This window comes from Papio anubis, chromosome 1 (assembly GCF_008728515.1).
Source record: "Papio anubis isolate 15944 chromosome 1, Panubis1.0, whole genome shotgun sequence".
In the NCBI taxonomy this organism is placed as follows: Eukaryota; Metazoa; Chordata; class Mammalia; order Primates; family Cercopithecidae; genus Papio; species Papio anubis.
The window spans coordinates 160851951-160865751 of NC_044976.1; the positions used below are offsets into that span (position 1 = coordinate 160851951).

Genomic DNA, 13801 nt, shown 5'->3' on the forward strand with positions numbered 1-13801 from the left:
GATGTGGAGAGTGAGGGAGAGGAAAGAGCAAGGGATGACTCCTGGATTTCTGACTGGAGTGATTTGAGTTGATTGAGCCTGGAGACACCGTATCTAAGACAACCAATACATCTTTTTTTTTTTTTGAGATGGAGTCTCGCTCTGTCACCCAGGCTGGAGTGCAGTGGCGCGATCTCGGCTCACTGCAAGCTCTGCCTCCTGAGTTCACGCCATTCTCCTGCCTCAGTCTCCCGAGTAGCTGGGACTACAGGTGCCCGCCACCACATCCAGCTAATTTTTTTTGTATTTTTAGTGGAGACGGGGTTTCACCATGTTAGCCAGGATAGTCTCGATCTCCTGACCTTGTGATCCACCTGCCTCAGTCTCCCAAAGTGCTGGGATTACAGGCATGAGCCACAGCGCCTGGCTAAGACAACCAATACATCTTTACTGAATAAAAAAAAATTAGGGCTAGGCTACAAATAAGGTACAAGGGCACAATCTGTAGGAGGAGAATAGGGTTGACTATACTTCTTTTAAAGAACTATTTTGGCCAGGCGCAGTGGCTCACGCCTGTAATCCTAGCACTTTGGGAGGCTAAGGCGGGTGGATCACCTGAAGTCAGGAGTTCGAGACCAGCCTGGCCAACATGGTGAAACCCCGTCTCTACTAAAAAATACAAAAATTAGCTGGGTGTGGTGGCATGAGCCTGTAATCCCAGCTACTCGGGAGGCTGAGGCTAGAGAATCACTTGAACCCAGGAGTTAGAGTTGCAGTAAGCTGAGATGGCACCACTCCAGTCTGGGCAACAGAGGAAGACTCTATTAAAAAAAGAAAAAAAAAAAAAAGAACTCTCTCAATGACTTCAAGCCTCAGTCAACTCAAGTGCAGCTGGGGAATGGGTCTTACCCCTCCAGCCTGCTATCCATGAGACCTTGAGCTTTGGAGACACTCCTCTGGGTGAAGGATTACTCCTCTGTGGCCCCACCCAGGCCCTCTACAATCTCCCCACCCCAGCTCTCCTTATTCCCTGTCATGGCTCCCCATCCGGACATTTCATGCACTGTGGAGAGTGATGGTTACCAGTGTTAGATCCTGCAGGCTGGCAAGCCATGCTCCATGGAAATGCTTCTGCAAATCCTTCAGGATAGTCTCTGTCTTCTGTTTCACACCTTCAATCCAAAAACAACAATTAAGGGGCAGGGCCTTAACAGGGAAATAGGAACACACCCTTCTTTATTTGCCCTCCAAACCTCAGAGAAGATCAACAGAGTGAAATGGGTGAAATAACATTTGCTCAACAGAGTGGGACGAGTTCCCCAGCACCAGGCCAATGGGTGGAGGGAGAATGCGGCTGGGGACTCAGTCTGGTCCTTGCAGCTCTTCCCGCGCTGTGCCAGAATGTGGACTGTTCTACCCGCGGGTGCTGAGCAAATGCCCTCATAAGAAGTATGCCCTGTTGAACCATGAGAAGTAAGAGTTTCTGAAGCTCCTTTTAGGGATATTTGCAAATCCTCCTGACACCTCTGGAAGTGTATGTGACTGTTTGTATTTTTTTGTTTTCCTCGAGCAAAGAGGGGCTCAATCTGGGACTCCCAAATTTGTTCCCTAAGAAAAGATGTTCATTTTCCCAGTCTTAGGCCTAGCAGTAAGGCTGAGACCACTGGGAAATATTGAGTATCCAAGTTGATTCCATAGGTGGCTGCAAGCCTAGCTCCCCTTTTCCCTGAGAATCTCTTAGACTCACTTACAAGAGGGCATTGCATCAGCAATGGGGTTGGAGCTCATCCAGATAAAATTTCCAGATCTACTTGTAACGAGGATCCCTCATCTTGGGGCATCATAGCATATTTACTCTGCCCTTGTGAGAAGGAGCTGCCCTTCATCGTGCGCCTGACACAAAGTGGGCATTCAATGAGCAGTGCTTATGTGCTCCTGTTATTCATGGGCTCTCATGGCTGCAGCCCAGTGGCTACCCAGGCTCATGTTGCTTACTTCTCTGAAGCACAAGGATTTTGAACAGGTAATGCAATGCCTCCGATGCCTCTTTGCTGATCTCGTGGTTGCAGTCCATGCAGAAGAGGCCGAAGATGCTCATCAGTTTCCCACTCATTGAGAATTCCTCCATGTGCTGCCCCAAAGAGGAAACTGGTTAACTCCCCATCACCCGAAAAGGAGCTTCCCCATACTGTGGCCACCAACCCTCTCCAACCTCCCCACCCCTCCACACCACTGAATCATTTGCCTGCATGTATCCCCTCACCACACCAGCTCCACACTCTTTCCCTGGCCAAGAAAAACCTTTCAAAGCAACACCCAGGGAAATGCGGCAGCCAGATCCCCGAAACATGTTAGCCAGTGGGAAGTTGTGGACCCAACTCAGCTGTTTAGGCCAAGGTCCACCAGCAAGGCTGAGATGTGTCCAGCCAGTTGGAACTCACTTGGCCAAGGGCAGACCAAGCAAACAAGTCAAACCTCTTACCCCATAGGAACAGAAAAGTCACTAATGCAAAAAAAGAGGGACACTCTGACCACCCACCTCCCAGTAACCCCCTGCAGAGCCATAGGCTCTCAGGTACCCCATGTGCAGAGAAGCAGGGCCTACTGAGTCAGCCTTTCCCCGACTCCAAGCACTCACTGACAGTTCCGGGAAACTGCAAATAAACCTCAGCAGCCGGGAAATAGTGCCCAAGGCCCGCATCTGTTCGTGCACTTTGTCTGACAGTGATGACCAAGGTAAGATGATCTGGAAAAGGAGTAAAGAGACCTTGTGAACACCTTCTGTGGGAATGCTGCTCCCTTCTTTCTCTTGATTCCACATCCCTGACTGCTAAAAAGACAAAAAGGAGGGAGTTGTGGCAGGTCCCCACGAACTTGGCAAAGCAAAGATGTGTTTAAGAGTCACTGGGGCTATACAAAAAATTGGCTGGGTGTGGTGGTGCCTGCCTGTGGTCCCAGCTACTCAGCAGACTGAGGCAGCAGAATGGCTTGAACCCGGGAGGCGGAGGTTGCAATGAGCTAAGATCACACCTTTGCACTCCAGCCTGGGTGACAGAGCAAGACTCTGTCTCAAAAAAAAAAAAAATGTCTCCGGGGTTTCACCTGCTACCTTCTGGGTCTCTTCTGAGAGGAATGTTTAAAGACAGCACTGTGCCTTAGATGTAGAATTACAAAGCAGTGGGTAAGCAGGAATGGGATAAGGTGGGCAGACGGGGCTCTCTTGGCAGCATATCCATGCAAACCCCTACCTGCTAGGCCAGTGGAAGGGGTAAAGTGGTCTCTGAAGGATGAGATTCAGAGCCATTAATTTCTGGAGGTTAATAATAATAGTGACACAGGCAAGTATTCTGAATAGAATAACCCACTCTATCCTCCCAGCAACCCTATAAGTGTTATTATTACTATACTAGGTTGAGATCCCACCAGGGAAAAGAGGCCTGTGTCCTGCTTGCTACAAACTTTTGGGAAAGTGTGTCCTGTATCACAGCTGCTGGACAGGTGTCCTTCAGGGTAGCCTTTCTCCCAGAGCACTGAACCCCATCATGGACAGCCATGTGCCAAAAAAAGAAAAATGAACTACAACGTATACCTGACCGTCCAATACAAAAGTTAATTCAGAATTGACCACAGACTTAAAATCTAGAATGATAAGATTCTAGAAGAAAATGAGAAAATACATAAGGAAGGCAAAAATTCCTAAATAATATAAACAAAATATAACCATAAAAAATAATAATAATTTGGACTTCATCAAAATGAAAAACTACCTGCTCTTCAAAAGATACTGTTAAGAGTGGCCGGGGATGGGCGTCGTGGCTCACACCTATAATCCCAGCACTTCGGGTGGCTGAGGTGAGTGGGTCACCTGAGGGCAGGAGTTCAACACGATGTGGGCATTCAATGAATGCCCGGCCAGTATGGTGAAATTCTGTCTCTGCTAAAAATATAAAAATTAGCCAGTCATGGTGGCACACACCTGTAATCCCTGTTATTTGGGAGGCTGAGGCAGGAGAATTGCTTGAACCGGGGAGGCAGAAGTTTAGTGAGCTGAGATCGTGCCACTGCACTCCAGCCTGGGTGACAGAGTGAGACTGTGTCTCAAAAAAAAAAAAAAAAAAGAAAAGAAAAAAAAAGGACACTGTATAAAGTCAGGCCACAAAATGGGAGAAAATGTCTGCAAATCACATATCTGGCAAAAGATTTATATCCAGAATATACAAAGAGCTCTCAAGGCTGGACGTGGTGGTTCATACACTTGTAATCCCAGCACTTTGGGAGGCCAAGGCAGGAGGACTGCTTGCACCCAGGAGCTCGACACCAGTATGGGCAACATAGGGAGGCCGTAGCTCTACATAAATTTTTTTTTTTTTTTGAGACAGAGTCTCACTCTGTCGCCCAGCTGGAGTACAGTGGCATGATCTTGGCTTACTGCAAACTTCTCCCCCCAGGTTCAAGAGATTCTCCTGCCTCAGTCACCTCAGTAGCTGGGATTACAGGCATATGCCACCACACCTGGCTAATTTTTGTATTTTTAGTAGAGATGGGGTTCTGCCACGTTGTCCAGGCTGGTCTCGAACTTCTGACCTCAAGTGATCTGCCCACCTCAGCCTCTCAAAGTGCTGGGACTGCAGGTGTGAGCCACTGTGCCTGCCCACAACATTCAAAAATTAGTGGAGCATAGTGGCGCACACCTATGGTCCTAGCTACTCAAGAGGCTGAAGTGGGAAGGTCTCTCGGGGAGGTTCGAGGCTGCAGCGAGTAGTGATGGTGTCAATGCTCTCCAGCCTGGGCAATAGAGTGAGATGCTATCTCGAATAAAATAAAATAAAATAAAGAAACTTCAAACCCCCAAATAAGAAAACAACCCAATAAAAAAAAATGGGCAAAAGACTTAAAACAGACGCTTCTTCAAAGCAGATATGTAGATGGCAAACAAGTCTATGAAAAGGTGCTCAACATTAGTCACTAGGAAATGCAAGTTAAAACCACAAAGAGATGCCACTACACATCTATAAGAATGACTAAAAGGAAACACTAACAATACCACATGCTGGCAGGGATGCAGAGCAACTGGGACTCTTACACATTGCTAGTGGGAATGGAAAATGGCCTCTTGGGAAAACACTTTGGAAGTATCCCCCCCTCCTTTTTTTTTTTGAGATGGAGTTTCACTCTCGTTGCCCAGGCTGGGAGTGCGATGGTGTAATCTCAGCTCACAGCAACCTCCACCTCCTAGGTTCCAGCGATTCTCCTGCCTCAGCCTCCTAAATAACTGGGATTACAGGCATGTGCCACCACGCCCGGCTAATTTCGTATTTTTAGTAGAGATGGGGTTTCTCCATGTTGGTCAGGCTGGTCTCAAACTCCCGACCTCAGGTGATCCGCCCTCCTCTGCCTCCCAAAGTGCTAGGATTACAGGCGGGAGCCACTGCGCTCAGCTGGGAAGTATTTTATAAAGTCAAACATCCACATGCCATACAACACAGCAGTCCCACTCCAAGAGATTTATCCAAGTGAAATTAAAACCTATGTTCATACAAAAGCCTGCACACAAAGATTTATAGCAGCTTTATTTGTGATCATCCCAATCCAGAAACAACCCCAAAGTTCCTCAACTGGAAAATTAATGCACAAACTGTGATCCATCTACTCAATTAAAAAATAAAAAGAACACTTTGGGAGGCCGAGACGGGCGGATCACGAGGTCAGGAGATCGAGACCATCCTGGTTAATACGGTGAAACCCCGTCTCTACTAAAAAGTACAAAAAACTAGCCGGGCGAGGTGGCGGGCGCCTGTAGTCCCAGCTACTTGGGAGGCTGAGGCAGGAGAATGGCGTAAACCCGGGAGGCGAAGCTTGCAGTGAGCTGAGATCTGGCCACTGCACTCTAGCCTGGGCAACAGAGCGAGACTCCGTCTCAAAAAAAAAAAAATAAAAAAAATAAAAATAAAAAAAATAAAAAGAAATAAAGTACTGATACACATAACAACACGAATAAACCTCAAATGCATTATGCTAAATGAAAGAAGACAGACTCCAGAGACTGTCTACTGGATAATGCTACTTAGATGTCTTTTTTTTTTTTTTTTTTTTTTTTTGAGACAAGATCTCCCTCTATTACCCAGGCTGGAGTGCAGTGGCATTGTCACAGCTCACTGCAGCCTCGACCTCCTGGGCTCAGGTGATCCTCCCACCTTAGCCTCCCAAGTAGCTGGGACCACAGGTACACAACACCATGTCCGGATAATTTTTTTATTATTTGTAGAGATGGGGGTGTCTCACTGTTGCCCAGGCTGGTCTTGATCTCCTGGGCTCAAGTGATCCTCCCAAAGTGCTGGAATTACAGGCATGAGCCACTATACTCAGCCTTAGGTAACATTTTAATTATTTTATTTATTTTTGAGACAGGGTCTCGCTTTGTTCCCCAGGCTGGAGTACTCAGCCTTAGACAACATTTTAATTATCTTATTTAATTAATTATTTATTTATTTTTGAGACAGGGTCTAGTTTTGTTGCCCAGGCTGGAGTGTGGTATTACAATCACAGCTCACTGCAGCCTCAACCTCTAGGCTTCAGGCGATCCCCTCACCTCAGCCTCCCAAGTAGCTGAGACAACAGGCACACACCACATGCCCAGATAATATTTTTTGTAATTTCTAGTAGAGATGGGATCTCATATGTTGCCTAGGCTGGTCTCAAACTCCTCGGCTTAGGTGATCCCCCTATCTTGCCCTCCCGAAGTGCTGGGACTACAGCACCTAGATGACATTGCACCTAGAGAACATTTTAGAAAAGGCAAAACTATAGGGACAGGAAACAAATCAGCCATTGCCAGGGATGGGGAATGGGGAAGGGGTTGACCATAGAGTCATGGGGGAATTGGGGGGTGATAGAACTGCTCTATAGCTTGATAGTGGCTGTAGTTGCAGGACTGCATGCATTTGTCAAAACCCACAGATCTACACACTAAAAGCTGAATTATACTATATGTAAATTATACCTTAATTTAAAAACAGAAAAAAAGAAGACAAAAGAAAAAGGAGGGCCCTTAAGAAAACCATATAGCCCTTAAATTCAACCTTTCTGATCCAGCTCTGCAAAGTCAAATGTGAAATAAATGATGTCGTATTATGCCATCATGTCCTTTTGTAGGAAAAATATGTCTAAAATATACACACTTGACTGAGAATTACCTCAAAGTAGCAAAAATAAATTTTGTTACACATAAAAATAACTTATTTTTATACTTTTAATTTTATGTATCAAGTTATGTATGTAAATTGATTTCTCCACTATTTTATACAAAATGTTGGAACCTGTTTCAGGTGGTGCTTTTGCAGGGCTCCATTTATCTTTGGATAATGAGAACCCCAGTAATGCATCTCTTGAAGACTCTACGCTGACCAGGACCAAAGTTTTGCATCTCTGTTTCCCACAGACTCCAAGAACAACAGAACATTTGTTCTTACATTTATAGCAAGGTTGCCTAAAAAGCACAAAAATCCTTCTCAACAAACATACCAGAGATGGTACATTCCAAAAGAACTATGTCACTCATCCAAATGTGGACAAATTTCCCTCTAGCTAAAGTCCTTGTCAAAGTCTTTTTTGGGTTTTGGGGGGTTTTTTTTGAGACAGAGTTTCACTCTTATTGCCCAGGCTGGAGTGCAATGGCGTGATCTCGGCTCACTGCAACCTCCGCCTCCCGGGTTCAAGCGATTTTCCTGCCTCAGCCTCCCGAGTAGCTGGGATTACAGGTGCCTGCCACCATGCCCAGCTAATTTTTTTGTATTTTTAGTGGAGACAGAGTTTCACCATGTTGGCCAGGCTGATCACAAACTCCTGACCTCAAGTGATCCACCCGCCTCGGCCTCCCAAAGTGCTGGGATTACAGGCGTAAGCCACCGTGCCTGGCCTTGCCAAGGTCTTTTTTTAAGATGCCTGGGCAATTTTGTCTCCTTCTTTGTAGTCACACCTAATGTTTTATGCAAAATTATATTACCCTAATTGATTACCATCCTGTTCATGAAAGTCAGTTTCAAGTGACTCTTGGCTGTTTCCCCAACTCAAACTACCCTCAGGAGATAACAATTTGTCATAACTAAGAATATTTGAAATGCTCTAAAGCTCTAAAGATAGTTAAAGGAGTACATTGAGTCTCTGGTGGGGATTACATTAAGGGATATAAAAGTAGCCTGATGGTTAAGCACTGAGGTCTTCTTAATCACAGAGCAACAGCAGACACTGCAAAAGGGGAAAATACTTTGAAGATTAAAGTCTGGCAGGGATGTAAATGTTATTACCATTGAAGCCCCAATATGTCCAAGTCCTGGGCGGAAATGGGTCCTCAGCTTAGCTGGCTATGTTTCCAAAAATGTGATCCTCAAAAAGATATTTTGTGGGAGACACAGAAATTTGTCTTCAGGTGATGTTTATGCACGCTGAGGCTTGAGAACCAATGGTTTTTGGACTAGAATGACACCCAGGCTATCCTGATATTCTTTTCCTTTCCTCCCAAACATACTAGAATTAATATGGACTTTCAGTTTCCTTGATTTCCACAGCCACTTACCTCCAGGAAGTGTTGTAGTATGAGCATGTTGGGGTTCATACCGTCCATCACAAGAGCCTGCAACATGTCATCTAAGGCCTGGAATGTCTGACAAGTGAAGAGACAGGGAGTGTCCAGAACAGACTGCCACAGTGCCAGTTCAGCTCCCTGGGGGCACTCCCCTATCTCCTTGTCCCCTACCTCTGGAGGAAGGAAGTGGGGCCAGCCTGGCTTTGCCACCCCCGGCATTCTCTCTCTCATGGCCAGCCACACTCTGATCTTCCTTGGTGCTGACCTTTCTTGCCCTCAATGAAGACTGGACCAGGTCCAGCCCAAATTGTGAGCCAGTGGTAAAATGTAGGCATTGGGCCATTCTCCCCAGGAGCCAGGCCCTGTGGGACTCTCCGCATTAGATTCATTCCACTGGGTTCAGGAAACATCTATTTGTATTTATTTTTTTGTTTATTTTTAAGACAGGGTCTCACTCTGTCACCCAGGCTGGAGTGCAGTGGCGTGATCTCGGCTCACTGCAAGCTCTGCCTCCCGGGTTCACGCCATGCTTCTGCCTCAGCCTCCCAAGTAGCTGGGACTACAGGCGCCCGCCACCACGCCCGGCTAATTTTTGTATTTTTAGTAGAGATGGGGTTTCATCTTGTCAGCCAGGATGGTCTCGATCTCCTGACCTCATGATCCGCCTGCCTCGGCCTCCCAAAGTGCTGGGATTACAGCCGTGAGTCACTGTACCCAGCAGGAAACATCAATTTTTAAAACTACAAAGGCTGAGGTGGGAAGATAGCTTGAGCTCCGGAGGGTGAGGCTGCAGTGAGCTATGATTGCATCACTATACTCCAGCCTGGGCAACAGAGTGAGACCCTGTCTCAAAATTTAAAAATTAAAAATAAAATAAAAAACTGCAGGCCCCTGGGAAGATTTGACAGTCTACTGGTCAGTTGCTCCATAGTATCCCTGGGTTTTATTATCAGACTGTCACCTCCCATGACTGAAGCTGCTGTGAGCCTTAGTGAGCAAGGACATGGATAGGGTGGGAGCATGGGCCGATCCCTGGAAAGGCAGGTGAGGGTATGACAGCCGGAGTGCTTCTTAGCAGCCCGAGGGCCACGGGGCCAAGGGCTCTGCAGAGAGATCAGAGTAGGAGAAGGGCGGGGAGTTAAAGGACAGGAGGTGACTCCAAAGACAAACCCTCCCTGTGGAGCTCCATGAAGAGGTGGGGATTACCTGGAGGTAGAGACTCGCATTGTCTCTTCGGTACAGGCTGGGCATGATGGGCGGCAGAGAGAACAGGCTGGAGACGCCCACATTTACCAGATCCAGTTTCTGGGACAAGCGGAATGGTGGATTCACCTGACTTCAGGGGGAGGCAGGGAATGACAAGGGACTTTGGGGATCCCTGGGAGAGGCTGGGTTATGTTTCTAGGACCCTCTGGGAGAATTGCTCTGCTGCTCTCTCTGAGGTGCAGGCAAACAGTGGGGACCTGAGACCCCAAACACTTTCTAATGGCCTCTCCTCCGGGAAAGGAGGGCCCCGGTTTCTGGGGAAGCTTCGCTCACTGGATGTCCCAATAGGCTCTCAAAAGTACAATTGGAGAACCCCCCCTCCACCCCAGGATGCAGGCAGATAAAGTGGCAGCCACTGGGGCTCTGCCACCCACAGGCCAAAAGTTAAGTCCCCAAACCTTGCCCTCCCTCCCAACCCAAATGTTCTCAGCACCAGAGACCAGGCGCTCTGAGGGGTAAGGGCAGGAAAGGCACCTCAGCACCACGATGCAGAGCATGGCTTGCTGACGCATGTTGCCCATCAAAATCTCAGTGGATTCTTCAAGAATTAGTATCTAGAAAGGCCAGGAAAAAAAACAACAAAAACAACAACAAGAACCCCCTCAGAGAGAGATGCCAGCCCTCAGGTCCAGGACTTGTCATCCTCATCCCTGAATGATGAACTCCCAGAAGAGCTTGGGTCTTTCTCACCTCAATTTTCTTGGCCAGGATGGCTTTGGGATAGTAATTGTCCATATTGCCATCTGCCTGGGCACGCACAGCACTACTCAAAGTTTCCACAGCACTCAGGAACTTCCGCTTGGCGAACTCAGACTAGGACACAATACACAGACTGCTGCCCATAAGCTGGGCTTCAGTCCTTAGCTCTGCCCACAGGCAGCACCTGAGACCTGCACCCGACCCCTGCTCCTCACACCCAGCCCAGGTTCCAATCAACTAGGCCAAAGGATGGATTGCTCACTTGATTTTCTCATTTGATATCCCTGTCCCCAGGACTGCTGCTCGCCAATGTCTGGTCACCTATGTAGGGCTCTGGAGGACAGTGGGGCTAGGGATCTCTGATGAAGATCCTTCCTACAGGAAGGGAACTGCAAGATCTGAGCCCTAGACACCCTGTCCGGTGGCCTAGCCACCAAAGATCTGCCTGGTCAGGAGGCAACAATGGGCTGAGTATCTGGTGGCTTCCAAGCCAGGGCTAGTACTCAAAACCCAAGGAGGCATAAGCCCTCTTTTTTTTTTCTACTTTCTGCCTCAGTTCACACAAAGGTCCAGATAACTTTCTTACCATATGTTCTTCTTCTAGAAATTCCAGTATGAACGCATAGGCTTCTCTTTCTAATTGGCGCAATCCTGAAAAGGGATGTAGTTGGGGGAGGTTAGCTGATTCCACCAGATGGAAAAGGAAGGCAGAGTCATCCTCCCCCTCCCTTCCTGTCCACCAAGGAGGTTCAGAAGCTACCAGGGTCCCCAGAACCAGCTTCTCTAGGCCAATGGAAGCCAAAGTGGAAAGGCCATCCTGTGGGACTAGTTAAGAGATTTTCAGCCAGGTGCAGTGGCTCATGCCTGTAATCCCAGCACTTTGGGAGGCTGAGGTGGGTGGATCACCTGAGGTCAGGAGTTCGAGACCAGCCCGGCCAACATGGTGAAACCCCGTCTCTACTAAAAATAAAAAATTAGCCGGGTGTGGTGGCATGCACCTGTAGTCCCAGCTACCCGGGAGGCTGAGGCAGGAGAATCCCTGGAACCTAGGAGGCAGAAGTTGCACTGAGCGGAAATCACACTACAACACTCCAGTCTGGGTGGCAGAGTGAGACTCCGTCAGAAAGAAAGAAGGAAGGAAGGAAGGAAGGCAGGCAGGCAGGAAAAAGAAAAGAAAAGAAGGAAGATTTTCTGCATCAGGTATGGCCTGGATGGAAGAACAATTGGGAGGAGACCTTTAAGTCACTCCCAGTGGCCACAAATTTCTAGGGCTGTCCTACACTAACTTTGAAAGTTTTGGTTGTGAATGGACTTGAAACCCCAAGTCAGCCTGGGAGGCTTCTTTGCCAACTGTACTGGCATAGCCTTCAGGGCGTCCCTCCCTGAGCCTGAGGGTTGAGGCCAGGAATAGAGCCTGTTTGCCCCAAGTGGAGTCGGAAGAAGGTAAAGCAAGAAGAAGGAGCTGGTGACACCACTGGGCTCCAAAGGAACATGGGCCATGGGCCTGAGTTCAAGTTGCTGCTGCCCTCTCACATTGCCCTGCAAGAAAAGCCACTCGGAATAGGGCTTGAACCCAAGGCACGGGAGCTACGCACAATGGCCCTGGCACCAAACTGCATGAGTTCAAAGCTCTGCTTCATCAGCTCTGTGATCTCCGGCAAATTAAACTCTGTCAACTTTACCTTCCCCATCTGTATGACAGGGAAGATGATACTATCTGTTGTTATTTGAGGATTAAATGAACAATGAGTCTTAATACATGTAAGAAGTGATCTTGAGCAAATTAAATTCCCCCAAGCTTCAGTTCTAACATCTTAACCTGGGGGATGATCATCATAGTATCTATTATTGTTGTGGATTTAAATAAATTAATATGTGAAAAAATATTTAGAATGCTTCCTAGCATATAGTAGAAAATCAATAAGTGCATTCTTCAGTGTACATTTATTGAGAGTCTGCTATGTAAGAGGACTCTCCTAGACCCATCAGGGAAGAAAAGAGACAATAATCTTTGCTGTCATACAGCTTCTTACACACCAGGGAGTTCCTTCACAGGAATTACCCTTATAAAAGAATTTCTATTTTGTATTTGCCCATATAGGTTTGTATATACACAGAAGTCAAAGAAAATCTCATTGTATTTGAGTGGGCTTGAAGGACGTAAACATCAAGCCATTTATATATCTGGCGAGAGAGCATTCTAAGCCAAGGCAATAGTAAATGTGAAGGCCCAGAGGCAGGATCATGCCTGGAAAGCTCAAGGAACAGCAAGGAAGCCTGGGTGCCTGGAGTGGGAGGAGCAGGGAGGAGTGGTGGGAAGTGAAGGTAAAGTACTAATGGGGCAGATCATGAGGGACTCATAGCTTATTGTAAAGACAATTGGCTTTGGGGACAGGAGCCCCTGGCAGGTTTTGAATAAAAGTGGTCTGACTTTGATTAACAACAGCACTCTGGCTGTTCAGCTGAGAATAGATCAGGAGTAGAAGTGGAGAATGGCATGGGTGTGGGCAGAAGCAAGAGACCAACTGGGAGGTTGTGACAATAATCCAGAGGTGAGATGGTGGTTCACACCAAGGGAAGTGGTTAGAAGTGAATGATCAGATTCTGTATCCATGTTGAAGGTAGAACCAATAGGAATAGTTGATGGCTAGATGTGCATATGAGAGACAGAAGTCAAGAATTTTGGCCTTGATGCACTAGAAAGATTGAGGTCCCATTAATTGATGTGGGAGAACAGAACAGATTTGCCTTTGGGAATAAAGTTAAGAGTTCAGTTTGGAATATATTAATTTTGAGATGTCTACTAGGCATCAAAGTGGAGATATCAATAGGTAGTTGGATGTAAGAGCCTGGAATTCCAGAATTGCAGATATGGACTGCAGATACCAATTTGGGAATTGTTGGCATGTAGATGTTATCCAAAGATTTCTCTGCCTGGGTGCAGTGGCTCATGCCTGTAATCCTAGCACTTTGGTAGGCCAAAGTAGGAGAATCCCTTAAGCCCAGGAGTTTAAGAACAGCATGGGCAACATAGTGAGACCACATCTCTACAAATAACCAAGAATTAGCTGGACACGGTGGCACGCACCAGTACTCCCAGCTACTTGGGAGGCTGAGGTGGGAGGACTGCTTGAGCCCAGGAGGTCAAGGCTACAGAGAGGTATGATGGTGCCACCGCATCCTAGCCTGGGTGACAGTATGAGACCATGTCTCAAAAGAAAAATATATACATATCTATCTAATCTATCTATCTATATATATATATAGAGAGAGAGA

The 13801-nt window shown here is 47.0% G+C and overlaps 1 protein-coding gene across 4 annotated transcripts in view; it reads right to left on the reverse strand.

The window, feature by feature from the left end:
• Positions 1 to 13801, reverse strand: part of LOC101025795 (maestro heat-like repeat-containing protein family member 7) — a 52124-nt gene that overhangs the window by 36352 nt on the left and 1971 nt on the right. For 2 of the 4 annotated variants that reach the window (XM_009190386.3, XM_009190383.3), the window contains exons 3-10: positions 11112 to 11176; positions 10517 to 10639; positions 10301 to 10380; positions 9767 to 9896; positions 8552 to 8638; positions 2618 to 2725; positions 1975 to 2110; positions 1063 to 1151 (exon numbers count right to left, since the gene is read on the reverse strand). In XM_009190386.3, the coding sequence (XP_009188650.2) occupies positions 1063 to 1151; positions 1975 to 2110; positions 2618 to 2725; positions 8552 to 8638; positions 9767 to 9896; positions 10301 to 10380; positions 10517 to 10639; positions 11112 to 11176 (818 nt within the window). Of the gene's footprint in view, positions 1 to 1062; positions 1152 to 1974; positions 2111 to 2617; positions 2726 to 8551; positions 8639 to 9766; positions 9897 to 10300; positions 10381 to 10516; positions 10659 to 11111; positions 11177 to 13801 lie in introns of all 4 variants that reach the window. The other 2 variants (XM_009190401.2, XM_009190394.3) reach the window with 2 other exon arrangements.